This window comes from Panthera tigris, chromosome A1, assembly GCF_018350195.1.
Source record: "Panthera tigris isolate Pti1 chromosome A1, P.tigris_Pti1_mat1.1, whole genome shotgun sequence".
Lineage (NCBI taxonomy): Eukaryota > Metazoa > Chordata > Mammalia > Carnivora > Felidae > Panthera > Panthera tigris.
This window is the reverse complement of record NC_056660.1, coordinates 210,533,171-210,560,972: the sequence shown is the minus strand read 5'-3', so window position 1 is coordinate 210,560,972 and position 27,802 is coordinate 210,533,171. Positions and strand designations below refer to the sequence as shown.

Sequence of the window (27,802 nt, the reverse complement as noted above, 5' to 3'; positions counted from 1 at the left end):
GTGGGTGAGCAAAGGGCAGGCACAGAACAACAAAGTGCTTGTCACCTAGTGGGGAAGTGTTGGCATGAGTTCAGGAAGAAGAATGTAAGTGCATAGACAAGCGGTTTCCTGATATTTTGCTTATTATTAATAAAGCAGTAAATTAGCCTGTTATTGCTGAGACCTTCTAGGTATCCCGGGCTCTATTATTACAAGTGCCGTAAAATACAGAAAAAAGAAGCGTAAGTTATGAACTCTACCTTCTCTGTCTAGTTGGTAAAAAAACAAAAGCAAAAACAACCCACACTGATACAGGGATAACAGGGAATGATAAAAACCAGGTGACCTGACCTGCAGGAAACCTCATGCCTGCCTGCAATGAGATTGCATTTGAGAATGCAGCCTTTTCCAGGGATTCTGTAAGCAGCTCTATGAAACATGTCCAAAGCAAGGGCACATTTAGTAAATGGCTTCAGAGAATGGACGCTGGTAGGAGGAGGAGGAGTAGTTTTCTCAAATTCATTTCGTTGCTATGTGCCAGGCACCATTTATTTTCATGAATTAATTACGTTCTTACAAGAACCCTACAGGGTAGAAAGTATTTTCATTACCATTTTATAGGTGAATAAACTGCAGCATAGATAAAGTAACTTGTTCAAGGCCACAGGGATAGTAGGAAGTGGCTGAGGCAAGATTGGTATCTGGGAAGTCCGGCTGTAGGCTGACTTCTTAAATATAGATGATGATCAGAGGTGACAGCAGCAACTCCAAAGACTGGGTGTCTCCGAGCAGATTCCCTCTGGCCTGAGTCAGAATAACAGACGTCAGTTGTGGAATCACATCCCAAACTAAAGCAAAATGCTTTGATATGTTTAGTGGACAATACTGGGACCCATTTCCAATTCATCAACATCCCCTGTAATTTCTGAATCTCAGGCTCCAGGAGCAGGTCTGATTTTTCCCTCTGTAATTGCCGAACTGTTGGTGCAGGGAGAAGGATGGTGTCCTTGGCTTGGAAGAAGGGCAAGTAAAGGAAAATGACTTGGTCTCTCAGAGTTGACATTGGAACTAGGGAGATGGGGCTTGGAGTTCAAGAACAAGATCATCACTCTGTGAGCCTCCTCCAGAGAGGGTTGACATGAGACTCATACATATACATCTATGCAATGTTATCTTTACATCGAAGAGGGTGTTCTTGAAATCAGTAAAATGCAAATCTATTTCAAATTATTATTGACACTGATTCATAGTACTTTTTGTCATCATGAATTTTCTCACGTAGGAAATGCCAGAAAAATATCACAAAGTGAGTTTTTTTTAACATGAGACGAGCTCTTTCATAGTTGAAAATATTGGAAAACGTTTGTTTAGAACAGTGATCTCTTAAACTCTTGAGAACTAGCTCCCTTATCACTACAAAAAATTTGAGTACTCTCCATGTGTGTGTATTTATGATAAGTTATGGCAGTAGTATTAATATCTTATATAATATTATATATTCATAAAAATAGAAAACAAAAATTTTAAAAACAGAGACATTTAGTTTTTTTCCCTACATCATTATGGCATCTTGCAAACTGTAGGGCTACATGCACCCCACTTTGGAGACCAGAATGGATTCTGGGAACAGTAAAGGAGTGACTTTTTCCTTTGGGGTTGACTTTAAGGAGCCAATTTATTATTTTATTTTTTTTTTTGGAAATAAAAAAATGTTTATTTATTTATTTTGAGAGACAGAATGTGAGCAGGAGAGGGGCAGAGAGAGAGGGAGAGAGAGAGAATCCCAAGCAGGCTGTACACTGTAGCTCAAAGCCTGACATGGGGCTTGAATCATGAACTGTGAGATCACGACCTGAGCTGAAATCTAGAGTCGGACGCTTAACCGACTGAGCCACGCAGGTGCCCCTAATGAGCCATTTTAAATTGAGATCCGTGTTCAGTTTGTTTAAACCCAGTGGTCACACAGCTCAGCTTTTTCATCAGAAGGACCACACTGTGGGGCATGATAAAGTGGAGAAGAGGAACCCGATAATTGATTGGCTGCTGAACTTAGAGGAAAAGTATTCCTCTGGGGGTTTCACAGCCAGAACTGGACACTTAGGTGGGGGTGGCTGGCAGGGCAGACTTGCAAAGCCTCGGAACTATTTTCTCATTAGTTTCCCATTCAGGAGCCCAGAAGCAGCATTGTGCTGATTCAGGGGTGGTTTTCAGTGGCTCAGCCAGCTTCACTTTGCTCCTTCCTACAGACAGAGGGAAGCATCTAGATTGGGTTCCTTCACTTCTTGCTGGCACACTTCCAATGGCCTGTGTGGTTGTAGAAACAGCCTATTTGGTAAAAAGACTTCCTTAGTTTCCAGTTTTATTGTCTTTGTCTGATGTCCTTGGCAGGTTTTTCTGTAGCTGCTCCCTTCTTCAAGACCTATAAAGACTTCCCATTACCCACCAGATCAAATCCAGCCTCCTCAACTTGGCATCCAAGATTCCATTTTTCCCATCCAATTCACACGTTGGGTGTCTTTACATTTAAATCTCCCTTTCAGTCAGGCTGGTCTCCTTACTGCCTTCCATGGTGCTCCTACATGCCCCCACCCCACCCCACCAGCATATGCATGCACATGGGTGTGCCTGTGTGCATGCACATGCACACACACACACACACACACACACACATACACACACACACACACACACACACGCTTGCCTATTCTGTCTTTATGGCCTCAGACTGTTTACTACAAGTGGAAACCCCTCCTCATTCTTCTCTATCAGTCAAACTACCTACTCTTCAAAGTAAGATGAGTCCCACCTCTTGTATAAAGATTTTACTAAATGCTTTTCTGAGTGTGGTCTTTAGACAGCCTGCATCAGTATCACCTAGGATGGTTGTTATGAATGTAAATCCTTTGTTCTCACCTCAGAACCTGTCAACCATAACTACTGGAAACAAGGCTCAGGAATCTGCATTTTCACAGGGTGTTTATGAAGTGCAGTGCAATTTGAGGGGTGCTATTACCTGGTAACTTAGGGCACAGTCATCTCTTTTGCCACAGACTCCATTTATCTCTTAAGTTGAGACCTACAGAACAGGAACCTCTGAGTGTTCTACAAAGACTTCTTGGCTTCCAGGTCCCTTTTCGGGCTCTCCCAGGGAAGCTTTGTTCCCCCTACCTTGTAGCAACTCATTAAGGAGGTCCTGCACATGGAATGTATGAGGGCCACAGGCCTCAAGACCTTTCAAGATCATCTTTGTGGCCATTCATTCTACCTGTACTGTGAAAACAGGCTCTAAGGGCCAGAGGCAGAGTGGACTGAGGGATGGGGCTGTGAAGTGAGAATTACGGGTGCAGTGGGCCTACCTGGCAGGGGTAAATATGTTTACCAACCCGCAGAGAGGAGAGCTGAACGTGAACACCAGCCCTAACTGTCTTCAGTAGAGCAGAGGAGATAATGTTCTAGGATAATATGTTCTCTGCTGGCCTTTCTCTTTTCTCTGGAGCTACTCTTTTCCCATCAGGGATCCCTTTGTCTTCTTAGTGGGGGCCTCACTGCCTTTAGCAATTAGAGTGTGCATGTGTGTGTGCATGTGTGTGTGTGTGTGTGTGTATGTGACCAATTAGCCTATCCAGCCTCATCTTGGATTGAAAAAAAAAAAAATCCCCAGATGGAAGTAATTGTATTCATAAGCCCTTGTATTTTTAGAATGCTTTTTCCAGAAAGCTCAAAGCGTAGCACTCTGTGGCCTAACCTAGTTTGTTCCTGGACTAGCTCCAGGTGTTTGGTAAAGGCACAGCTTCTATAATTATTGTCATTTTACATTTGGAGGATGGAGAAGCTTTGTGGGTTGAAAAGGTCACATGGCATTAACGGCAGGATTGGGAACAGGATACTCAGCTTCTACTCCTGGTCTACTAGTGCTTTCCAGACTGGACCCCAGATAAATGCTCTGATGGCTGCATAAGAAGCACTTGTGGAATTAATTAAAAATATAGATTGCTGGACTCTATTCATCTAGAGATTCCAACTCAGTAGGTCTGGGGTGGGGCCCAGGAATCTATATTCTCTACAAGCATTCCAGATCATTCTGATGCACAGCCAGCTTTGGAAACTAATACTATAGAGCACATGACAGACACACTACCCACCTATTTCCTCCCAGAAATGTCTTTCACTGAAACATGACTTTTTAAGGTTTTTCTTCTTGCCACCCACCCTCAAACTTCCCCAGGCCTCCCAGCTCAGGCCAAGAAACATGCTGAATCTGCCAGGAGCACGCTGCTGACCTGGAAGGAAAAGACGACCTCAAACACGGAGAAAAAGGAAATCCTGGAAGCTCTGGTCATTCTGTACTACACCGTAGGGGTGGCCTGGCTCCTACAGAACCAATATCCTTCCTTTCCTGACTGGGCCTGTGATCAGAGGTGGGGGGGTGGTGGTTGGGAGCACATGTCCCCAGGCGGGTCGTCTCACCTAGGAGCAGGGGAGATTGAACCAGGCTTTACAGCTCTATTCTGACATCCAGGGCCCCCCACAAGCCTCTTACCTCCATCTAGAAGGGTATGAATATTCCTCCTGTATCTGTTCATATAAACTCTGAGTTGAGCCATGAGAGGGGTCTCACTGGTGACCTGTCCCCTAGCCAGCTGAAAAGTTTTCGGAGTGTGTCCTGCTTGATTGAGCACCCAAGAAGACCAGTTTTAACAGTGAGGACATGGGTGATAGTGGGTGGGGGGTGGTATAGGAGTGGGGAGAGCGGGTGGTAATTTAAAGCAATGTTTGTCAAACTAGGCAGCACCTGTAACACCTGGGGAGCTTTAAGAATTATTGCTGTTTGGGTCCCACCCTAGAGATTTTGATTTAGTAGGTCTGGGGTTCATCTGTTTATTGAGATTTTTTAAAGTCCCCCAGGTGATTGTAACCTGCAGTCAGAAGTCTCTGATTTAATGGACTCTTGATCATTTTTGTTTTTCTGAAATGCTGTTGAGAATACTGCCATGAAGCTGGAGGCCAAGCAAAAAAGACAAAAGAAATAGTTCTCTGTGTCCCCAGAGGCGGACCATTACTCTTCAAAAAGCGTGTGATTTTAACAGCCTTTTGGTACTATCTCTACTTGAAAACTGTGCATGGTATTTCGCGTTCACGATCGATCATACACTAAAGTTGGAACAATGCAGAGATTAGCGCGGCCCCCGAACAAGGATGATATACAAATTTATAAAGCATTCCATATTAAACAAAATTAACCATGAGTCTTCTTTGAGACCATGTGTCCTTAATCTCTCCTCTTTACCACGTTCCCCTCTCTGCTTTTTTGGTCTTGGTACTCAACTTGTAAAAACTGATTCGTTGCCTTTCTCTGTTATGCCTTTAGAAAGGGCTACTGACTATGTGGGAAATAGGATATTTGGGAATTAAGGGGATTTTCTTTCTTGCTGTTTGCCTTTTGCCAAAAATCTGTTTTGCTTGGACTTTCTAAATGATCCAGAAAGTCCCTTTCAGCAGAATTAGTTCCTCTCTTTTACCATTCACAGGAAGCAACTTGGGAAAAGTGAGTATTGTCACACCATGGATGCCTCTAAAGGAAATCTGGCATAATTTACAGTTTCTGTTCACTTCTCCAAATGCTCACCACCCACCACAGCCCTGGATTCAGGCTACTGCCATGAGAAACCCAGGTCTCTGTTTATTTTCTAAAGAATTCTTGACCACATATACATCTAGAAGATAAAGAACATAGTAAAGTGCCTGTTTTTCAAATTCTGCTTCATTTTCTCAAGTGGCCCTTTTGTTTACTTATCAACCGTTGTCCCTGGGAAGTGGGGGAGTTTGTGTGCCTAGCATTTTCCTTGACTGTTTCACTGGCAGAGAGGCTTATTTCAACCTGCAGAAGGCAGAGAGAAACATGAAGGACCTGAAAGAATTATGTGAGGGAAGTGTTCACAGATTACAAGTCTCAGAGAAAGACCTGACAATTGCTTTGGGCAGGTAAGATCTGGGCTTTGAGAGGCTTAGGCTTTTGTGAATGAGGCCCGGTATCACATGATTGTTCTGTGCTCTTCTGTATAAGGGGAGAAAAAATCCTCAGGGCAAAAAACCCAGATACTCAGATGGTGATAAAAGAGGCTTTTTATTTACCAAACGCACACACCATGGTCTAAGCTTTATGTGCAGTGCCCATTGAATTCTCATAGACAGCACTGAGGTAGTTGGTGCAATTATTGTAGAGAGAGAGAGAGAGGAAACTGGGGCTGAGATTAAACAAACTGTCCACGGTAACAAGTGTTGGATCCATGGTCTAAACTCATGGACTCCTCTCCCTTATTCTGTCTTTCACACCTAGTCTCAAATTATGTCTTTTTCTACACTTGATCTTAGCCAAAAGGCCGAGAAGCGATTAAATTATGTCTTTTTCTGAATCGCCACCTACTTTTGTCATGAAGCATGGTATCTTAAAAGACAAGGAAAGAGTACTTAATGAAGACCGTTTGTTTATTGGAAGCCTATGAAAGCTATGCACGGCATATGCATTTTTAAGGAAAGTTCTGTTCCATATGGAAACCAAGTACTTGGGATGTGTTCAAGCCAGAACAAGACTTAACTGGTTTGCAGTTGAGTTAGGTATCCTTAGAGAGAATCACAGTATTTACATATAAGAGTGGGCCCAGCAGATTATCAGGAGAAAAAAAGAATAATAAAGCGTTTACTGTTCCTTAGATTTTTAAGATATCTGCACATCCACAATCTGGTTCCAAAACTGTAAACACTTGGCATGGTAGGGTCGATGACGGAATGGTAAGTAAATGAAATACATGAGTCATGCCTACCTGCTCTAAACAACCATGAACCTAGAAATCAAATGGGAAATGGTGGGTAGGTGTTTGAATGCCCAGTGTTAGGTCAAACTATTGATATAAGTCCACGGAGCCATAAATTAGAGTCTAGTGAATGTCTGCTGCTGTCACATGGGTCAGTGGCTAAGGTTTTTGTGCCGTATGTGAAAGATAGCCTTGTTCCTTTTTCAGAATAAATACTAGTGCGTATTTCACTCATTCATTCTACAATATTTATTTAGTATCTATTTTGTACCTGCACCGTTCTAAGTGTTGGAACAGTGTAACTATCTCCAAGAACTATTCTAAGTGCGCTACATCATTTATTTAGTTCAATCCTCTACCGCAAGCTATGAGGTAGGTATTTTTGTTTTCATTTCACAGGTAAGAAAATTAAGGCACAAAAAGAGGAAGTAACTCAAGGTGACAGAATGACTAGTAGAAGATCCAACACTACAGATGGGTCTTCTTAATCCATGGCTCACCTTCTGTACCACATTGACTTATATTTCATACTGAGCAAATATCTATTAAGGGCAAATCCCCTTTCTCATTTTAAAGGTAGGGAAAATACACTGTGATTGTTTAGGCCAGACAACTTGGCTAATATCTCCCTACAAGCTCTTGATGAGAGGCATTTTCATTCTGTAACTTCTGCTGTAATAGTCAAAGGAAATAGTGGTCTGATTGATCAAATATTTTTTCTGGAAAGAATTACCGGATAACATGCCAGTGCTCTTTTGATTGTTAATCCCAATCTTCAGAGGTAGGATGAACCTTTCAGTTTAAAATAAATTGTAACTTGTGGAATGCCTTATATAAAATAATTTCATATACATACATATTTTTTCCACTTTGGGAATACAAAGATGGAAGAAGCAAAGGGGGAGGGGAAGTAATATTGATTGTGTATCCACTATATGTTAAGTGATTTCATGTACAATTTTTTATCTAATCTTTATAACAACCTTATAATTTAGGTATTCTTATTGTTTTATTTGGAAGGAAATGTAGACTCCTGGAATTTGACCATAAAGCTAATAACTGAGGGGGGCACCTGGGTGGCTCAGTCGGTTAAGTGTCCAACTTCAGCTCAGGTCATGATCTCATGGTTTGTGAATTCGAGCCCCACATCAGGCTCTGTGCTATCAGCTCAGAGCCTGGAGCCTTCTTCAGATTCTGTGTCTCCCTGTCTCTCTGTTCCTCCCCCACTCACTCTCTGTCTCTGTCTCTCTCTCTCTCTCAAAAATAAATAAACATTAAAATTTTTTTTAAAAGCTAATAACTGTGAGAACCAGCTTTGCACTGCCATGTTATTTGCCTGTGTCTTGCTGTCTCTAGAGGAATAAATTTTAATGAAATGCTTTTTTATTCTCATTTTTTAAATTATATTTTGTTTTGGAAGATTTGAAAATATAGATATGAAGAAGAAAATAAAAGTTAGTTTTAATTTCACAACCCAAACATAACTGCTATGGATATTTTAGAGATAAAGATTGATCAATCGATAGATAGATATGTCAGGGTCCATTTTAAGTAGTCCTGTCACTTTTTAAAATTTGCCACACTTTTAATTTCTCCTCATATTATTTAGTCTAAAATGGAAGCATGATTTTTAAAGCCTGAAGTATTTTATTATATGATGTGCCATAATTTATTGAACCACTGTCTTTTGGAAGGAGTATTTACATTGTTTTCTCTATCCTCATTTTTAACTGAGGAGGAATAAACTAAATCAAACAAGACAAAGCAATGGCTTTGTATTGGTCTGAAAGAGAGGGAGTCAGAATAAAATTTTATTCTGATTCTAGAAAGTCTGTGTTTATGGGTAAATAACCCATCTTGTGAACCACTGGAAGCCATTTTATGCTTTTTTATAAAATTAGACTATAGCATGCTGTATTAATGGGAGTGAATATTAGTCAGTGGAATCTGGTGGGTAAAACGCAGGTTAATGGGAGTTTGTTTATAGCAAGACTGGATTTTGGTCAACCACTCAGATAATTGGCCTCTAAAGGCCAAATCTTAGAATCATTCATTCTAAAAATGATTCACTGATTCATTCTTAGAATCAGTTCCTTTTGTGTCTGCAAAGTAAGGGGCCTCTCTGACTTTGCATCTTTGTCCCTCTTCTTATAGAGCCTCCTTGGCCGTCCACAGATTGAACCTTGCTCTGGCATACTTTGAAAAGGCAATTGGCAATGTTATTGCTGCTAGGGGTGATAGGACATCAGATCTGGTCAGTCTGTACGAGGAGATCGCGCAGATCGAGCAGCTGAGGAGGAACCATGATCAGGCCATCCAGTACTTGCAGCAGGTTGGTGAGTTGGCTGGAGCACCAGCCTACTGGCCTTCTTTGGCCCCATGCCCCGTTCCCAGGACCAGGGAAGCTTGGGCTTCTCAGAAGAACTAGGGGGTGGGGTGGATTTCCCGCCAGATCCACACAAGAGCCCTTCCTCAACCTGAAACAACGTGGGCAGAGAATCCTGACTCAGGATGAGTGTATCTGCTGTTTGACCTGATCTGGGACCAAATTTCCCCTCCCAGGCTTCCCCTCATCTCTGTGGGTGCTGGGAAGAGGTAAGCAAGTGAGTCTGCTCCAGGGAAAAAAGCTGTAGGGGCAACCAAACTTAAGGCTTTAGCAAACACAAAGGGCTTTTTTAAAATGAAAAAAAAAAAAAAATCATGATATTTTGGTGTGATGCTGTCATTTGTCCTCTAGGCTAGCCCAGCTGGTTGTATCAACAAGTCTAAATTTAAACCGACAAAAGAGTATTTCACTTGGAGGTAACTAATTTGACAAATGCCCAGGGGAAAACAAAACAAAATAGGAAGGAATGTTGAGTCATTATAATGAAAACAGTGTGGGGCTTTTTGATGCATCCTGTACTTGAAACTTCCCTTGAAACTTATTAAATTCGCCTTTTCTCTCCTCAAATAACCTGTTTGTGGCTTCTGGTACCTCCGGAAGCCAAAAGTGGATTAGATTTCCTGTATCATAGAAACCGTGCAATGCAATTCAATGGTATATGTGAAAACAGTCTGATACTGTAGAAAAGGCATTGCAGGTAATCACACTGTGGAGAAATGTTAGGGGATGTTGGTCTGAAGGCAGGGAGTCCACTGTTTACAGAGCAAGCCATCAGCTTCTTGTGTCCAAGACTGTGCAAGCGGTGGTCAGATCAGGATTGCCAAAACAAGATATAGTCAGTGTTTCCCAACAGCAACACAAATAGTTAACATTTATGGACTGCTTTTACTATGTGCACTTGAGGATATACTCATTTAATCCATGCAATACGCTTATGAAGTGGAGGCATTATTATGATTTGATCTCATTTTAAGGATGAGGAAACGGAAGCTTAAAGAGTTACAGCTAATTCAGCTGAAGTTGTGTCGCTAACAAGTAGGAGAGCAGGGATTTGAACTTAGAGAATTTGAGTCCTCAGAGCCCGCACACATACCAGCTCTGAACTCTACCTTAGCTCCATAGTGTTGTCTGAAATCTCTGGGGCTCCTTGAGATACCTCACAGTGTCTGACCCGTGTGAACTATGAGGCACGGGGGAAGGGGGCTTTTTTCTTTCTGGTGGGTGTGGGCCAGGGGTTTCTCTCTTCTTTCTCCTTCCACTTTAGTACGAATGATAATAGTAATAAAATCTCCACTTCTGTCATGCTTAGGACATTCCAGGTGGTATCCTAAACACTTTACACATATTAATTCATTTAATCTTTACAGCAACTGCTTGTAACAGTCATTTTTGTCATTCCGGTTTTATATTTGAAGAAGTTTGTGACTTGCCTGAGTCATCAGTGGCTGAGCTGGGATAGGAACCCAGGCAGTATGGTTTTAGGGTCCATACTTAACTCTCCTGAACTTCCTTTGATAACGAACCTTTGAGAAGCGTAGCTAAAGTTGTGATTTTAGTTTTGCTATGACACCTAATAAGACATCATAGTGGCTAATATTTATTGAGAACTTACCATGTGATGGTATTATGTGTGCTTTGCATGTACCATCTCATTAATATTTTCCAAACCACAATTGATGGAAACTATATATTTCTTTTACATGGGAAGGTGAAGTTACTTGCTCAAGACTCACAGGAAATAGCTGGGACTCAAACTCACCTCTCTTATAACTCCAAGATTAGCTATCCACAGCTCTCAACTAGCAATTTCATGAGAGCTATTAGAAAATCCTCTGGGGGTGCCTGGGTGGCTCAGTCGGTTGAGCAGCTGACTTCGGCTCAGGTCATGATCTCACAGTTTGTGAGTTTGAGCCCCACGTCGGGCTCTGTACTGACAGCTCAGAGCCTGGAGCCTGCTTCGAATTCTGTGTCTCCACCTCTCTCTCCCTCTCCCTCATTCACACTCTGTCTCTCTCTTTCTCTCTCAAAAATAAATAAACTTAAAAAAAAAATAAAAAAAAAAAAAGAAAATCCTCTGAAATACTGTCATTTGGGTACTCTTGATAATGATTTTCTCTATTCCAGGCCTATTCTATCTGTGTTTCTTTGTTCACTGAAGCCAGCCCCCAAACTGCAGAGGCAAGTGCGTTACTAGCCAAGGCTCATGCCCTGTCTGGAGAGGCCCAACACAGGGGTAAGTAGAAGAGGTAGCTTGCAGTTATCACCATTTCCCATGGTGGGGGGAAGCACACTGGCAATGGTCTATCTATCGATGTGAACAGGTTATAATTAGCTATTCATGACTGTGATGGAAAAATTAGACTGGAAGCCATTTTGTACAAAAGCATTTACACATGAATTTAGGCACAATAATATCTCCATATATTAGTTGGGACATCAAAACCAATAAAACCATCTGGTTTCTATTTCCTTTATTCCCTTAGAATCTCAGCAGAACTCACCTGCATAAAGAGTAGAGATCATACACGCTATGAATGTGAGCTGTGAGATATTGGTTGATGAGGAAATCCAGTGATGAAAGACAAAAACATTGGCTCCTTCTTTCTTCCTCCTCCATTCTCAACCTCCTGGACTCTTTTCCTCTGACTGTCAAGAGAGAACGCTTGTAGCAGCTAGAATTTTTATGACTATATTCGCAAGTGAGGTATTGGGGCTTCTGGAAGAAAGCCAGGTGATGAATTCATCAACAGTAGTCCTTTCTCAGACAAGGTCATCCTTTGGAAAGTGAGTAGCTTCAGGAGAGACACAAAAGAACGGATGAGAAAGGACTGTGTGCCGTGCTCAGCTGACTGGGTCAGATTAACGGACACTAATGGATTCAATGGCCCATCCGGAGGAATTTGAGATTTGTGAAAAATATGATTTAAACATTTTAAAATGTTGATTATCTCTGCTCATAAAAGGAATCCATTTAGGTGTACATTATTTTTCAGTCTTTTATGAAAAAGAGAGAGGAAGAGTGAGAGAGAGAGGGAACGAATCGCAGGGAAAGTTTTGCATCCTACTTTTCTCCACTCTTCTATTTTCCCAAGTCATTAAATAATTTTGTTCAGTTTTCAGAAGTTATTTTCATATTTTGATTACTGTTTCCTTTAGCATGAATGTTCATTGAAGACTTCCTGATTCTGTGTTTCCTAGCTAATCATCTTCTTTAAAAAGTTTTCTTGTGTATACTCAGAGTATTTGTACTCCATATGTACATCTGATTTTTTAAAAATAGTCTTCATGGTTATAACACATTTAATGTATTTGTGAATATGTAAAAATTGTGTTCAAGTGAGAAACTTCTATGCTTCTGGGTTGGGAGGTTCTAAGGCCACCTTATTCTTTTCTTGTATACTAATTTTTACCTGTAAAGATTTGGATCTTCACCTATCATTCACTAAATTCCAGATGGATCACATCTGACTGATCACAACTGAAAATATGAATTATCCCGAAGGAAATACAGCACTACAATCAAAACTCCTAAAATTAATAATTTAAGGAAATAAGAACTTTCTGAGCACACAAAGATATACTAGAAGAGATTGATAGATTTAATTTTAAAAAGATCTAAAACCTGTGTCTGTCACAAAGTACCATAAATAAAATAAAAAACAGTGTAATCCAAGATGAACAGATAATTTGAATAAGCCCTTAATTATTGGGAAAAAAAAAAGAATTTGTGAGAAAGATACATCAACATCCAGATGATTCCACTGGATAATTCTACCTAATAAAGTATTAACACCCATCCTGCATAATCTTCTCCAGAAAATTGAAGAGGAGGGAAAATTTCCCAACTCATTTTATGAGGCTTGCATTACCCTGACACCAAATCTAGGCAAAGACCTTACAAGAAAAAAAACAGAACAAAACTACAGAACAATACCTTTCATACACATAAACCCAAAAAATTCTCAAGAAAATACATAGCAATGTATAAAAAAGAATAATACACCATGACCAAGGGAAGCTTTTTTCTTGAGAGTGTCAGCCTGGTTCAGTGTTTAAACCTGAATGAATGTTCTCTACCATATTAACAATCCAAAGATGAAAAGTACGTAATCTTATCAACTGATGCAGAAGAAGCATGTGAAAAAATTCTGCATGCATTCACAGTGGAAGGGGAACTTTCTCAATCTGATAAAAGACATGTACAGAAAACCCATAGCTAACATCATGCTTCATGGTGAAAGACTGCTTTGCTCTTAAGATCAGGAATAAGGCAAGGATGTTCATTCTCACTAAGCTTATTCAACATAGTACTGGAAGTCCTAGCTAGTGCAGTAGGCAAGAAAAAGACATACAGCCTAAAAGAAATAAAATGGTCCTCATTTGCAGCAATGCAGCTGTTTCTGCTGAAAATTCCAAGAAATCTGCAAAACTCTTAGAACTAGTAAGTGAGTTTAAGCTTAGCAAGATCACAGGATATAAGGTCAACCATAAAACCCAGTCACATTTCTATATATTAGCAATTCACAACTGGAAACTGAAATAAATATTACTTACAATAGCCCCTCCTCCCAAATGAAACACTTAGGTATAAATCTAACAAAACATGTACAGTATCTGTATGCTAAAAACTACAAACTCTGATCAAAGAAATCAGAGATGATCTAAATAAATGGAGACATAATGTATTCTTAGATTGGAAGATGTCTAGTAAAGCTGTCACTTCTATAGAAATTGATGTATGGATTTAACACAAATTATCAATCCAAGATCCCAGCAGGAATTTTTGTAAATACAGACAAGCTGATTCAAAAATTTATACAGAAATGCAAAGAAGTTAGAATAGCTGAAACAGTTTTGAAAACTAATAAAATTGGAGGAATCATACTACCTGATTTAAGATTTATTATAAAAGCAACAGTGGGGCGCCTGGGTGGCTCAGTCGGTTAAGCGTCCGACTTCAGCTCACGTCATGATCTCGTGGTCCGTGAGTTCAAGCCCTGCATCGGGCTCTGTGCTGACCGCTCAGAGCCTGGAGCCTGTTTCGGATTCTGTGTCTCCCTCTCTCTCTGACCCTCCCCGTTCATGCTCTGTCTGTCTCTGTCTCAAAAATAAATGTTAAAAAAAAATTTTTTTTTAATAAATAAATAAATAAATAAATAAATAAATAGAAGCAACAGTAATCAAGAGAGTTTCGTATTGGTGAAGGGACAGAGATCAGAGTCACGGGAACACAAAAGAGAGTCCAGAAATAGACCTGTGTAAATATAACCAATTAATTTTTGACAAAGGTGCTAAGGCAATTCAATGTGGAAAGAATAGTCTTTTCAACAAATGGTATTGGAACAATTGGAACAATGGTATTCACATGCCAGAAGAAAAAAGAGAAAAAACTCACTTTCGTAACATACACAGTCATTCAACGTAGATCATTGTCCTACATGTAGGAGCTAAAATTTACATTTACTTTACAATAGAAAAATAGGGAGAAAAATAATACCAAACATTACATAAAACAAATGGCCAATAATCACAAAAAAGGTTCAATCATAGTAATAATGAATCAATATAAAACAGCAAGGATACCAAGTTTCCATCAGAATGTCAACATTTAAAAGAAATGATAGCATTTAGGATTGATGAGAGCAATTTGACACAAAATCTCTGAAAGATAATTTGGCAGAATGTTACACATCTTAAAACTATACATACCTTTAAAATCAGTTTTCACCTATCCTATGTAAAAATTTTTTAAATATGAAAATATCTAGTATTTGCCAGATTGTGGAAAAACAGTTCTGCTCACTCATAGATGGAAGGAGTGATAAGAAATTTGGAAAATAACTTGATAAGACCTAGTAAAACCAAAAGGAAACATGTAGAAGGATGTTTACTGTGGCACTCAGTCTGTAATTGTAAAAAAAATTGGAAACAACCTAAATGTTTATCAATTAGTGAACGGAATATTTGATATATTAATTGCATGGAATTCTGTAGTCTGTAAAAGGATTAGACTTTATAAATAAAAAGAAAGTTAAAAACAATATTAAGGAAAAAATACCTTGCATTTTTAGGACATAAAAATACTATTGTTTATAGTCACACACACATATGTATATATACATGAAAAATGAACTGCAAAGTAACTAAGACGGCATCAAAATGTACATCAAAATGTAAACAGGTAGAGACTTCTGTCTATGCCTTTGTGAAGAGATCTGTGAATCAACACACACATACACACATACAAATTAAGATGTTCCAAAAATAACCATTTGAGGACACTGGCAATAAATAAGCAGACAACAAATTGGAAAGCATTCTTGCAAAACTGCTAGAGCTTTGGGTAAAGAGAGTCTTCTTGTCTTTTTGCCTGAGGCTGCTCCCATCCACCCACAGCACCAGCTCAGACAGTGAGAATACAGCCATTTGATCAGCAGGTGCTCGCCAAGAGAACAGCAACTTTGTGGCAGAGGCTTTGGACTCCATTTGGAGCAAGGGGCAAACACATTGATTCATCAGATAAAAGTGGCAAACTCAGAAGAAATGCAAGGAGGGAACGCCTTCATACTTGGTAGCCTAAAGTTGCTGTCCTGGTTTGTAGGCATTAGAAGCCCGTCAGAAATCTTAGGAAGAACCTGGAAATGAGAGCCAAGAAAAGGCCAGAGAAGCTCTCCCAACATCCCTTGCCAACTGGGAAACTATTTACATGTGTAGGGGAGATATGGCAAATAACAACCAAAGAAGACTTGAAATGTGGCAGAGCTTTGAATGCACACCCTAATCTACATACAGATCAATCAACAGAGGATAGAAGTCATACATCGTAAAGGTTTTTGAGCACAACCTCTTTTCAAGTCAGTCACTTGGGTCAGCACTAAGCTATGCAGACACAGGGGTAACCCCAGGAATCCAGACCAAATTTTTAAAGGATAATCATTAGGGGCACCTGGGTGGCTCAGTCAATTGAGCATCTTACTTCAGCTCAGGTCATGATCTCACAGTTCGTGAGTTCGAGCCCTGCATCAGGCTCGATGCTGTTAGCCTGTCAGCGCAGAGCCTGCTTCAGATCTTCTGTCCCCCACTCTTTCTCTCCCACTGGCATGCTCTCATAAAATAAATAAAACATTTACAAAAAAAATAAGCATTAAACACAAAGATTTTAGATTTCTAGTCTGGCATATAGGGGCTTGGAGGTGGTCACTCCATCCTAACTACAAGTAAAAAGCTGAACAAACTGGAAAATCAACAGCTTTTCTTAGATCTGTCAGGGAAGTGAGGTCACAGGGCAAACTGATGCCCCTGAAATTGGAGAGACAAATAAATACAGAGAATCACAATTTGCCTGAGCAGATACCTGTCTACAGGAACCAGTACTGGGTAGGAATACCTGAACTATAACTGATAAATTTCTGGAAGCTCAGTGTGATTAAGACTGAGAGTTAAAAATTCCAAGTACCCAGTGACGGGGGCCGGGGGGGGGGGGTGGTCTCCACACTCTTGTGAGATTTACCTCCAGGAGCTTGACCAGGTTCTCAAAGTGAATATTGGAGAAAAATGCCCCCTTGCTGCCAGGAGAGAGAGGGGGAAAAATAGCCAGTTAAAATATTCCAGAGCTGGGGCCCCTGGATGGCTCAGTTGGTGAAGTCAGTGGCTGACTTTGGCTCAGATCATTCTCATGATCTCACAGTTCAGTTTGTGGGTTTGAGCCCCTCATCCGGCTCTGTGCTGATAGTGCAGAGCCTGCTTGGGATTCTCCCTCTTTCCCTCTCTCTCTGCCTCTCCCCCGCTCACACTTTCTTTCTCAAAATAAATAAACTTAAAAGAAAAATCCTTTAAAAAATATGCCAGAGCTTTCTACTAAACAAGGCCTGTCCTCAAGAAAAATTATTTTACCAGAGCCTAAACTGTTGTTGTTGTTGTTGTTTCAGAACCTAACCAACCCAAAGGGAAGGAAATACCCAACTTTAGCCCACTCTCGCTATCCCTTCCCACCTAAGGGAGAAAGGGGCTGAGAAGCACTTGCGAAGTTCACAGTCCAGGGGCACAGGCTCACTAAAAGACTGAGACCTAACATAGGATGATAGAATGCCTTCCCCTCAAAGCCCATATCTTCCCACCACGTAGCTAGTGGCCTATTTAGAGCATTTTTTTTTTTACCCAGTACATCATGTCCACCTATCAAGAAAACTTCAAGGCTTAGTAAAAAGCAAAAGCAAAAACAAAAAACAAAACAAAACAAAAACAAACAAACCCACACAGTTTCAAGAAACACAGCAAGCATCAGAACCAGACTGAGATATAGTAGGGATATTCGAATGATCAGGCTGGGAATCTAAAACAATTATGTGATGTCCAAAGGCAGGAGGTAGACTTCCTAGCTCAGGATGAGCGAGAGAGAATTCACCCTTCCTCTACCTTTATTATTATTGTTTTTATCCTGTGAATCCTGGCTATTGGAGAAACAGCACCATGTATTGGATGCTGATTCAGAGTATACACAGCCTTTGGGAGAACTCAAGTCTTGCAAAGTATTGCCACCTAGTTGGCACTGTAACTGTCTTCAAAAGACTGTACCACCATTCTATCAAGCTGGCTGCTTCAGTATGGTGGAGAACATGGTAAGACCAGTGAATTTCTTGACATGGGTCCATTACGGCCCTTCTTTTGCTGTGAAGTGAGTTCCTTGATCCAAAGCAATGTTGTGTGGAATACCATGATGATGGATGAGGCATTCTAAGTTTATGGATGGTAGTTTTGGTAGAATCATTGCATGCAGGGAAGGCAAATTTATATCCAGAGTAGAAATATTCCAGTTAAGGACAAAATGCTGCCCTTTCCATGAAGAAAATGGTTCGGTGTAAGCAACTTGCTACCAGGAAGCTGGCTAATCACCATACATAATGGTGCCATATTAGAGGCTCAGTGCTGCTGTCTGCTGCAGATTGGGCACTCAGCCATGGCTTTGGCAAGTAAACGTCCTTATTCTTGGGCTCATTCCTGGTTAATCAGGGTTTTCCAGAGAAATATAACCAACAGGAGTGAGGGGACCCCTGGTATAATATGTCTCAGAATCCAAAGGCCCAAGAACCAGGAGTTCCAATGTTTGAGGGCAGAAGAAGATGGATTTCCAGCCCAAGAAAAGAGTGAGAGAAAATTCATCCTTTCTTTGCATTTGTGTGTGTGTGTGTGTGTGTGTGTGTGCGGGTGTGTGTGTGAACTTGGTGAGGACAGATCTTCTTTGCTCAGTATACTGATTCAGTTGTCTATCTCTTCCAGAAACACCTTCACAGAGACACCCAGAAATTGTTTTATCAGTTATCGGGACATCCCTTAGCCCAGTCTAGTTGACACTGAAAATTAACCATCCCAAATGCCATATGTGGGCAAGTTATATGAAAAATCTCTGTACCTTCCACTCAGTTTTTCTGAGAATGTAAAGCTGCCTTAAAGAATAAAGTCTATTTTAAAGAAATCAAACACCTAAGCAAAGACATTAGCATTCAGACACCATAGAGGAGACAGATTCTGCCATTTGAGTCTAGGCAATTCACTAAAACAAAACAAGCAGGGGCACTTGGGTGACTCAGTCAGTTAAGTATCTTGACTCTTGATCTCAGCTTAGGTCTTGATCTTAGGGTTGTGAGTTCAAGCCCCACATTGGGCTCCATGCTGGGTGTGGAGCCTACTTAAAAAAAAGAAAAAGAATAAAACAAAATAAAAACCCACAAAAATATATCAGTCTGTTGTTGCTACTATATAATATCTAAAATGTACAGTTTTGGGGTGCCTGGGTGGCTCAGTCAGTTGAACATCCAACTTTGGCTCAGGTCATGACCTTGTGGTTTGTAAATTTGAGTCCCGTGTCAGGCTCTGTGCTGTCAGCTCAGAGCCTGGAGTCTGCTTCAGATTCTGTGTCTCCCTCTTTCTTCTCCCTTGATTCAATCTCTCTCTCTCTCTCAAAAATAAACATTAAAAATTTTTAAATAAATAAATAAAACGTGCAGTTTTGGGGGTGACTCAATTCAGTCAGTTGAGTGTCCAACCTTGGCTCAGGTCATGATCTGGCACTTCATGGGTTTGAGCCCCATGTTGGGCTCTGTGCTGACAGCTTGGAGCCTGGAGCCTCCTTCAGATTCTGTGTCTCCCTCCCTCTCTGCTCCTGCCCCATTCACACTCTGTCTCTCTCTCTCTCTCTCAAAAATAAATTAATAAAAAAATAAAAAAGTAAAATGTACAGTTTTCAACAAAAGAAACATACAAAGAAACAACCCATAGCTTATACTCAGAAAAAGAGCCGTCAATAGAAATTGACTCTAAGTGGGTTAGATATTGGGTTTAGAAGACTTCAAAGCAGCTATCATAAATATGTTCAAAGAATTAAAGGAAACTGTTAAAAGAATTAAAATACAATGAAAATTACCTAGCAAATAGTAACTATTAATAGAGAAATATAAACTATTTAAGAGCTCGCTTTTCTCCTTCTGCCATCTTGGAACCTATGGAGGCCTGCTGGGAACAGGACTCCTAAAATGACAAATATGTCTGGAAGGCTGTGGTCCAAAGCCATTTTTGCTGGCTATAAGTGGAGTTTCTGGAACCAGAGGGAGCACACAGCTCTTCTTAAAATTGAAGGTGTTTCTGCTTGAGATGAAACTGAATTCTATCTAGGCAAGAGATGTGCTTATGTGTACAGAGCAAAGAACAACACAGTGACCCCTCATGGCAAACTGAACAAAACCAGAGTGATCTGGGGAAAAGTAACTTGTACTCATGGAAACAGTGGCATGGTCCAAACCAAATTCTGAAGCAAGCTTCCTGCTAAAGCCATTGGCCACAGAATCTGTGTGATGCTGTACCCCTCAAGGATTTAAACTAACTTAAAAGTAAATGAATAAAGGTGTAGATTTGTTCTCTTGTAAAAAATAAATAAATAAATAAACTAAGAAAAAAAACAACCAAATGGAAATTCTAGAGTATATTACACTGTACGTTATAGTGTATATTCTACTGTATATTACAGTAATTGAATGAAAGAGTCATTAAATGGTCTCCACATCAGATTTGAGATGGTGGAGAACAGAATAAGATAACTCAAAGATATCTCACTAGAAATTGTCCAATCCAAACAGCAGACAAAAAAGGCATTGAAGAAAAACGAACAAAGCATAAGAGATCTGTGGAACAGCTGGTGTACCAACATATATGTACTAGGAGCACCAGAAGAGGAGGAGACAGAATGAGGAGCAAACTATCTAAAGAAATAATGGCTCCAAACTTCCCACGCATGATGAAAATGTATCTACAGATCCAAAATTCTCAATGCCAAGTAAGATAAACACAAAGAGAACCACAACTAGACCTACAGTCAGATTTCTGAATGACAAAAAGAAAATCTTGAAAGCAACAGTGGAAAAATAGCTCCATACAGGGAAACAATATGATTGATGACTGCTTTTTCATCAGAATAAGGGAGGCTAGAAGGTAGTGGAAAAACATATTCAAAGTGTTGCAATACAATTCAGCTAAGAATTGTATATCCAGGAAAACCTCCCTTTGAAAATGAAGGTGAGATAGGCATTCCCTGATAAACAGGATCGTTGGTAGCAGTCTTGACCTAAAATAAATACTAAAGGAAGCCCTTAGGCTGAAAGAAAATGACAGCATACAGTAACACAAATCCACAGAAAAGAATGGAGAGAATTGGAACTGATATGTGGATAGGTATAATAGACTATACACACAAATGCAAATAGTCATCACCTTGGGAATGAGTAAACAAAATGTAGTGTATATCCACACAATGGAAAAGTACTCGGCAGAAGGAGGAATGAAGTACTAATTCATGCAGGAACATAGATGAACCTCAAAGACAGCATGATGCATGAAAGAATCACAAAAGACTACATGTGTTGTATGAATCCACTTATGTGAAATTTCTAGAAGAGGCAAAAACATAAAGATAGGATGAAGATCAGTGACTGTCTGAGATGGGATGAGAGCAGGCATTGACTGCAACCAGCCATGAAGAAAATATTTTGGGGGTGATGGATATGTTCTAAAACTGGATTTCAATCATGATTATATAATTATAAGTTTACTAAAAGTTCATCAGACTGGGTAATTACAATGGTTGAAGGTGTGGTATGCCAATTATACCTTAATACAGTGGTAAAAAATGTTAATGGTGCCTGCTTCTGAGTAGTGTGTGTGGAGATAATTTTCATTTCTTTTTTTTTCTTTTTTTTTGCTTCTATTGCATTTTCTAGACTGATTCCATAAACATCTATTATGTTTGGAATAAAAGACAACATTAAAAGTAAATTTTTAAGCAATAACAACTACATTTAAAGTACTTTTGAAACAAAAACTCTCTAACACACATAGGCGCACACACACACACACACACACACACCCCTAACAGGAATCCCAGTAAATAATACTCTCTATCAGAGTTTAATTTAGTTAAATATATAGTCTTTCATTACAGTTGGGAGTTTAATATGGTGACCATTTTGGGTCTTGGGATAAGCCTGTTCAGACGTAGCTTTCTTTCCCTACAGAAAAATCCATGCATTTAATCAAGAGAATAAAATTACATCAGTTGATGCCATCAAATTATATCTCAGACTTTCTGAGGGTCCTTATGAGACCTGGAATGAGAACAGGCATGGACTTGAAGTATGAAAAGCTGGTATTAGATACTTGGAAAGGCTAGCAGCTTGCCTTAATTAGTGTTTCCCTTTTTTTGCAGATGCTGTGGAGATATATTTTATAAAAAGTATCAGTGCATATCAAGCAACATTGGGCCCAACGGATTATGAAACACTGACAACCATTGAAGAATTTTGCAAATGGCTTGTCCAAAATGGAGAAAAACAGGTAAATATGAACAGGCAAATCAACTAGAGGCAGTGTGATCTTGGACAAGATCCTTAGCTTTTACTAGGGTCCATTCCTTCATCCATAATATGAGTATAATAATAGTTCCTCTCTCATAGAATAGCCATGAAGATTAAATAATTATTTATGAGTTAACTGTTATTATTAAATATAAGCATGAAATTTCAACTCTTCATAGAAACACATTGCTTAGGTGACATATCACAACTGACAGATCCTGGTAAGGCATACAATGCCACCTCCATAGAGTTTACGGAATAGAACTGGCATATTACTTCAGAATTGCCAGGATTATTTAAAAACTTTTTTTTTTTAATTCCCTAGGAAGCTTACAGACTGCTAAAGGCCTCACTGAAGTCTCAGGTCATCAGCTATGGTGATTGTAGTGAAAAAGTGGCTGAAACTTTTTACAACATGGGCAGGATCTGCTTTGCCAAAGGAGACCTCAGAAAGGCGATTCAGCTGCTAAGGAAGGTGCATGCTGGTTGGTTTGTGCATTTTCTCCTGGGCCTGTAAGCACTATGTGAGGAGTGAGGTGTGTGTGTGTGTGTGTGTGTGTGTGTGTGTGTATGCATGCATATGTTCCCTTCCTATCCCCTCCCCTCCTCTCTGTTTCCCTTCACTTCCTGTCTTTCTTTCCTGCCTCCTTTCTTCTTCCTTCTCTATTTCTTTTCTTTTTTAAGTGAAGTAAAAATTCACTTTCTAAGACGTGCTGAGGGAGATACAGAAATTTACTGTGCCTATGCTTGCACCAGAGTCCTAAAAAAATAACACCCCATGGGCACCTGGATGGCTCAATCGATTGGGCGTCTGACTTCGGCTAGGTTGTGGTCTCATGGTTCACGAGTTGGAGCCCCACTCCAGGCTCTGTGCTGACAGCCCAGAGCTTGGTGCTTGCTTTGGATTCTGTGTCTCCTCTCTCTGCCCTTCCCCAGCTCATGCTGTGTCCCTTTCTGCCTCTCAAAAATAAATAAAAAACATTTAAAAATTTTAAAAATAGAAGAGTAACATGCCAGTGTTGGAATCTAGGTACAGCCGTGGCAGCACCCAAGGTTGGGCAGAGTCAGGAACACCTTATATAAGCCATTCTTACCCAAATACTGATTCCCCTTCCAGGGGGCTCAGACAACACTGGAAGTTCATGTCTTGTAGTAGAATCTGGCAAGAGGTGTGACCAAACAGTTGTTCCAGCTAGTCAGTCTACTGACAGACCAAGGCTAAAGACTTGGTAAGAGTGGTCAGGATGTCTCTACATAAAATCTAAGTTTGTTCAATGTTGGAGAAAAAGTTGGTAAAGATCACCCAATACTCATGTAAGCAGAGGGAGGAGTCAAAAGCCATCCACACATATACATTGGCAAACATCAGGTCTGGAGAGATTTTTATCTCATTTCAGGTTAACTAAACATAATCAGAAAATAAGTATGACAATAGTAAATAGCAGGAGAAAGGGGGTCTTATTTTGAAGATTCTGAGAAAAAGAAAGCCTTCTGAAAATAAGTTACAGTGACCAGTATAGTATCTTCAAGGAAAGCATGAATTTATGGATAGGAGCAGAAAAACCTATAAGGAGAGAAAACTTAAAAATGAAACGGTGAAAGGGTGACAACTTGAGGCCAAAAGATGAGATGAGATTAAAATGTTAGGAGTGAAATAAGAAGGGACAAATATAAAATTCAAATCTACATGGAAAATGGTAAAGACTGTCTTAACATGTCGTGGTGATGGGGAGCAACATTTCCCAAGTCTAAAATTGCAGCATTCAATAAAAATCAAAACAAAAATGAAACAAACTAACAAAAAATGATTCCTGAGCCCCACCTCACACTCTTAAGTCACAAGTTCTAAGAGGTTGGTCTAGAATCTGTATTTTTAATACTTCTAGAGATGCAATATCCTGCCAGTTGAAAGAATCAGAGATGTAGAGGACAGACTCAAAAAGCTGTCTTAGAATGCTGACAAAGGGAGAGAGGTGGTATAATGAGAAAGTAGTTGATGTAGAGGGCAAAGTAGAGAGTCACCTAAAGAATTGTATATATTTCTGAAAAAAGAACTATTAATACTTGGAATAGAAACAGTAATCAAAGAAATCATTGAAGACAACTTTTCTGAAATGAAAAAAAAAAACAACAGCACACCTGTTATAAGGGCTTACCATGTTCTACACAAAATGGAAGGAGAGCCTGATCTAGATTTTACCTGGCAGTGGCTGTTTGATGGCACAGCTACATCATCCATTTGGAAAGGGACTCAACTTGGAGATTTAGGATACTGTAAGGTAGGCGGGGCTGCATCTTTGCCATGAGCTTTTATCCTTAGGGCTTTAGTCCCTACTTCAATGTCCCAGGCCAGAAAGGAGGAGAGGGATAGAAGGGCATGCTGGCAGTAAGGCTGTTGTTTTGAGGCTTGAACACCTTCCTCATGCTGAGTGTCCACCATCAATGGGATGCCGGTGATGAAGTTTCTGAATTAGACTATGTTAATAGATGCTGTTCTGGGGATTGGAAACTGCTCCTGGAGCTAAAAAGAAGGTAAGAAACCTCAGCAAAAATTGATGCTAAGAGGAGGCCCCTTTGGCAGACAGAATAGAGCACAAAGGGGGCCATACATACAGAATCCTGGTGACACTTTTGGCTAATGTTTTTTCTTGGGCAGTTCAGTTTTCATGTAAAAGGAATCAAAGTTAAATGCAGTATGGTGGGGGTGAGAAGGTAAAGAAAAGACAAACATTAAAAATTACAATCTGGTGATAGAATACTTTTTATTCACATACAGTAAGCGGCACACGTTTTACAGTGTACAATTTGATCAGCTTGGACATCTCTATTGACCTGTGGAACCATTATTACAATCAAGATCATGAATGTATCAGTCACCCCCAAAAGTTTCCCCATTCCCCTTTGTAAATAATCAGCTTCACCCCTCCCCCACTCCCACCCCCAGGCAATAACTGATTTGCTTTGTCACCATAGATACATTAGCATTTTCTAAAATTTATATAAGTAAAATCCTATAGTTACACAGTTTTGAATAATTCTTTCAGCATAATTATTTTGAGAATTGTCCATATTATTGTGTGTATCCATAGTTTACTCTTGTTGCTGAGTATTACATTGTATGGATGCCATGATATTTTTATCCATTCATCTGATGATGAACATTTGGCTGTTTACAGTTGGGTTTCTTATAGATAAAACTGCCCTGAATGTTCATGCACAAGTCTCCATATGGATATGTACTTTTTTCTCTTGGGTGAATACTTAGGAGTGAAGTGGTTAAGTAATATGATAGGTGCATGTTTATCTTTATAAGAAACTGTCAAAATTTTGGAAAATGGTTACATTATATTACATATTCCCACCAGAAGGGTATGAGAATTCAGTTCCTCCACATTCTTGCCAGTAGTTGGTGTGGTCAGTGTTTTTAATAGGTATATAATGGTATCTCATTGTGGTTTTTTTTAATTTTTTTATTTTTAAAAAATTAATGTTTATTTTTGAGAGAGAGAGACACACACACACAGAGTGTGAGCAGGAGAAGGGCAGAGAGAGAGGAAGACACAGAATCCAAAGCAGACTCCAGGCTCTGAGCTGTCAGCATAGAGCCTGACGTGGGGCCCAAACTCACCAAGAGTTTGATCTCAGCGAGAGTGAGATGATGTCCTGAGCCAAAGTCCGACGCCCAACCAACTGAGCCACCCAGGTGCCTCTCATTGTGGTTTTAATTTGTGTTTGTCTTGAGCATCTTTCTGTGTACTTAATTTCTCATCTGTCTATCTTCTTGGGTAAAGTGACAATCCAAATCTTTTGCTTACTTTTCATTAGTTGTTTGCTTTCTTATGATTAACTTAATTTTACAAGTTCTTTATATATTCTAACCACACTGTATATGATGCCTGTAGACTTGTATATGACTCCTTTAATATTGTAAAGTTGCCTCTGGTGGGAATGCAAACTGGTGCAGCCATTCTGGAAAACGGTATGGAGATCCCTCAAAAAATTAAAAATAGAACTACCCTACGACCCAGCAATTGCACCACTAGGTATTTATCCAACGGATACAGGTATGCTGTTTCAAAGGGCACATGCACCCCAATGTTTATAACAGCACTATTGACAATAGCCAAAGTATGGAAGGAGCCCAAATGTCCATTGATGGATGAATGAATAAAGAAAATACACCCATACATACATACATACATACATACATACATACATACAATGGAGTATTAGTTGTCAATCAAAAAGAATGAAATCTTGCCATTTGCAACTATGTGGATGGAACTAGAGGGTATTATGCTAAGTAAAATTAGTCAGAAAAACACAAATTCATATGACCTCACTCATATGAGGACTTTAAGATACCAAACAGATGAACATAAGGGGAGGGAAGCAAAAATAATATACAAACAGGGAGGGGAACGAAACATAAGAGACTCTTAAATGTGGAGAACAAACTGAGGGTTACGGGAGGGATTGTGGGAGGGGGATGGGCTAAATGAGTAAGGGGTACTAAGGAATCTACTCCTGAAATCATTTTTGCACTATATGCTAACTTGGATGTAAATTTAAAAAATTAAAAAAAAAAAAAAAAGACTCTGAGACAAGATGAAACAGGGAAAGACTAAAAGGGAGTGTGTCCAGAATAAAGAGAAGAGCAGTACAAGATGAACTGGGAGAGGCAGGGGTTTATAAGGAAGGGGAGACCAGCAGGGCCTTTTGCACTAGAGGTTTAGGAAAGTGATATGATCAGGGGTGCCTGGGTGGCTCAGTCGGTTAAGCGACGGACTTCAGTTCAGGTCATATCACAGTTTATGGATTCGAGCCCCACCTCAGGCTCTGTGCTGACAGTTTGGAGCCTGGAGCCTGCTTCGGATTCTGTGTCTCCCTCTCTCTCTTCCCTTCCCCCACCCACCCTCTGTCTCTGTCTCTCTCAAAAATAAATTTAAAAAAACTTTAAAAATTTTAAAAATAAAGTAAAAAAATATCGTAAAGATGCCAATGTACAATTGTTGTGTGTTTGTGTAAACATGTTATGTTCCTAGTTCATGCCATAAATACTATAAAGTGGGAAAAAAGTTCTTCATATATTCTAGATACAAGTTCTCTATCAGATATATGATTTGGAAATATTTTGGCATGAAGTTTGCCTTTTCATTTTCTTAACAAGCATCTTTTGAAGAGCAGAAGCTTTGCAATTTCATGCAGTCTAGTTTATCAATTTGTTCTTTTGTGGATTGCGTTTTGGTGTTTTACCTAAGAAATCTTTGCCTGACCGAAGTCAAAAATATTTTTCTCCTATGTTTTCTTCTAGATTTTTTGTAGTTTTAGGTTTAACATTTAGGCCTATGATCCACTTGAATCAGCTTTCCTGTATGGTACTAGGAATGGATCCCAGTTTGTTTGTCTGTTTGTCTAGCATGTGGGTAGCCAGCTGTTCTAGCACCATTTTTATTGAACTGAAATCCCTTTCTCTACTGAATTATCTTTGCACCTTTGTCAAAAATTCAGTGTGTGTGTGTGTGTGTGTGTGTGTGTGTGTATTATTTACGGACTCTTGTCTGTTCCACTGATCTGTTTTTCCATCTTCAGGTCAATACATGCTGTCTTGATTATTGTAGCTTTAAAACAAGTCTTGAGGGGCTCCTGGGTGGCTTAGTCAGTTAAGCGTCCGACTTCAGCTCAGGTCATGATCTCACAGTCTGGGAGTTTGAGCCCATGTCGGG

The 27,802-nt window shown here is 39.8% G+C and overlaps 1 protein-coding gene and 2 pseudogenes across 10 annotated transcripts in view; all 3 read left to right on the top strand.

The window, feature by feature from the left end:
* The window catches only part of TTC23L (tetratricopeptide repeat domain 23 like), a 59,812-nt gene that overhangs the window by 15,587 nt on the left and 16,423 nt on the right, over positions 1-27,802 (top strand). For 8 of the 10 annotated variants that reach the window (XM_042996714.1, XM_042996727.1, XM_042996710.1 and 5 more), the window contains 6 exons: positions 4,205-4,361; positions 5,836-5,961; positions 8,946-9,123; positions 11,302-11,410; positions 21,929-22,056; positions 22,402-22,551. In XM_042996714.1, the coding sequence (XP_042852648.1) occupies positions 4,205-4,361; positions 5,836-5,961; positions 8,946-9,123; positions 11,302-11,410; positions 21,929-22,056; positions 22,402-22,551 (848 nt within the window). Of the gene's footprint in view, positions 1-4,204; positions 4,362-5,835; positions 5,962-8,945; positions 9,124-11,301; positions 11,411-21,928; positions 22,057-22,401; positions 22,562-27,802 lie in introns of all 10 variants that reach the window. The other 2 variants (XM_042996735.1, XM_042996732.1) reach the window with 1 other exon arrangement.
* On the top strand, positions 5,118-5,210 carry LOC122232303 (annotated as a pseudogene).
* LOC107181108 lies at positions 19,716-20,048 on the top strand (annotated as a pseudogene).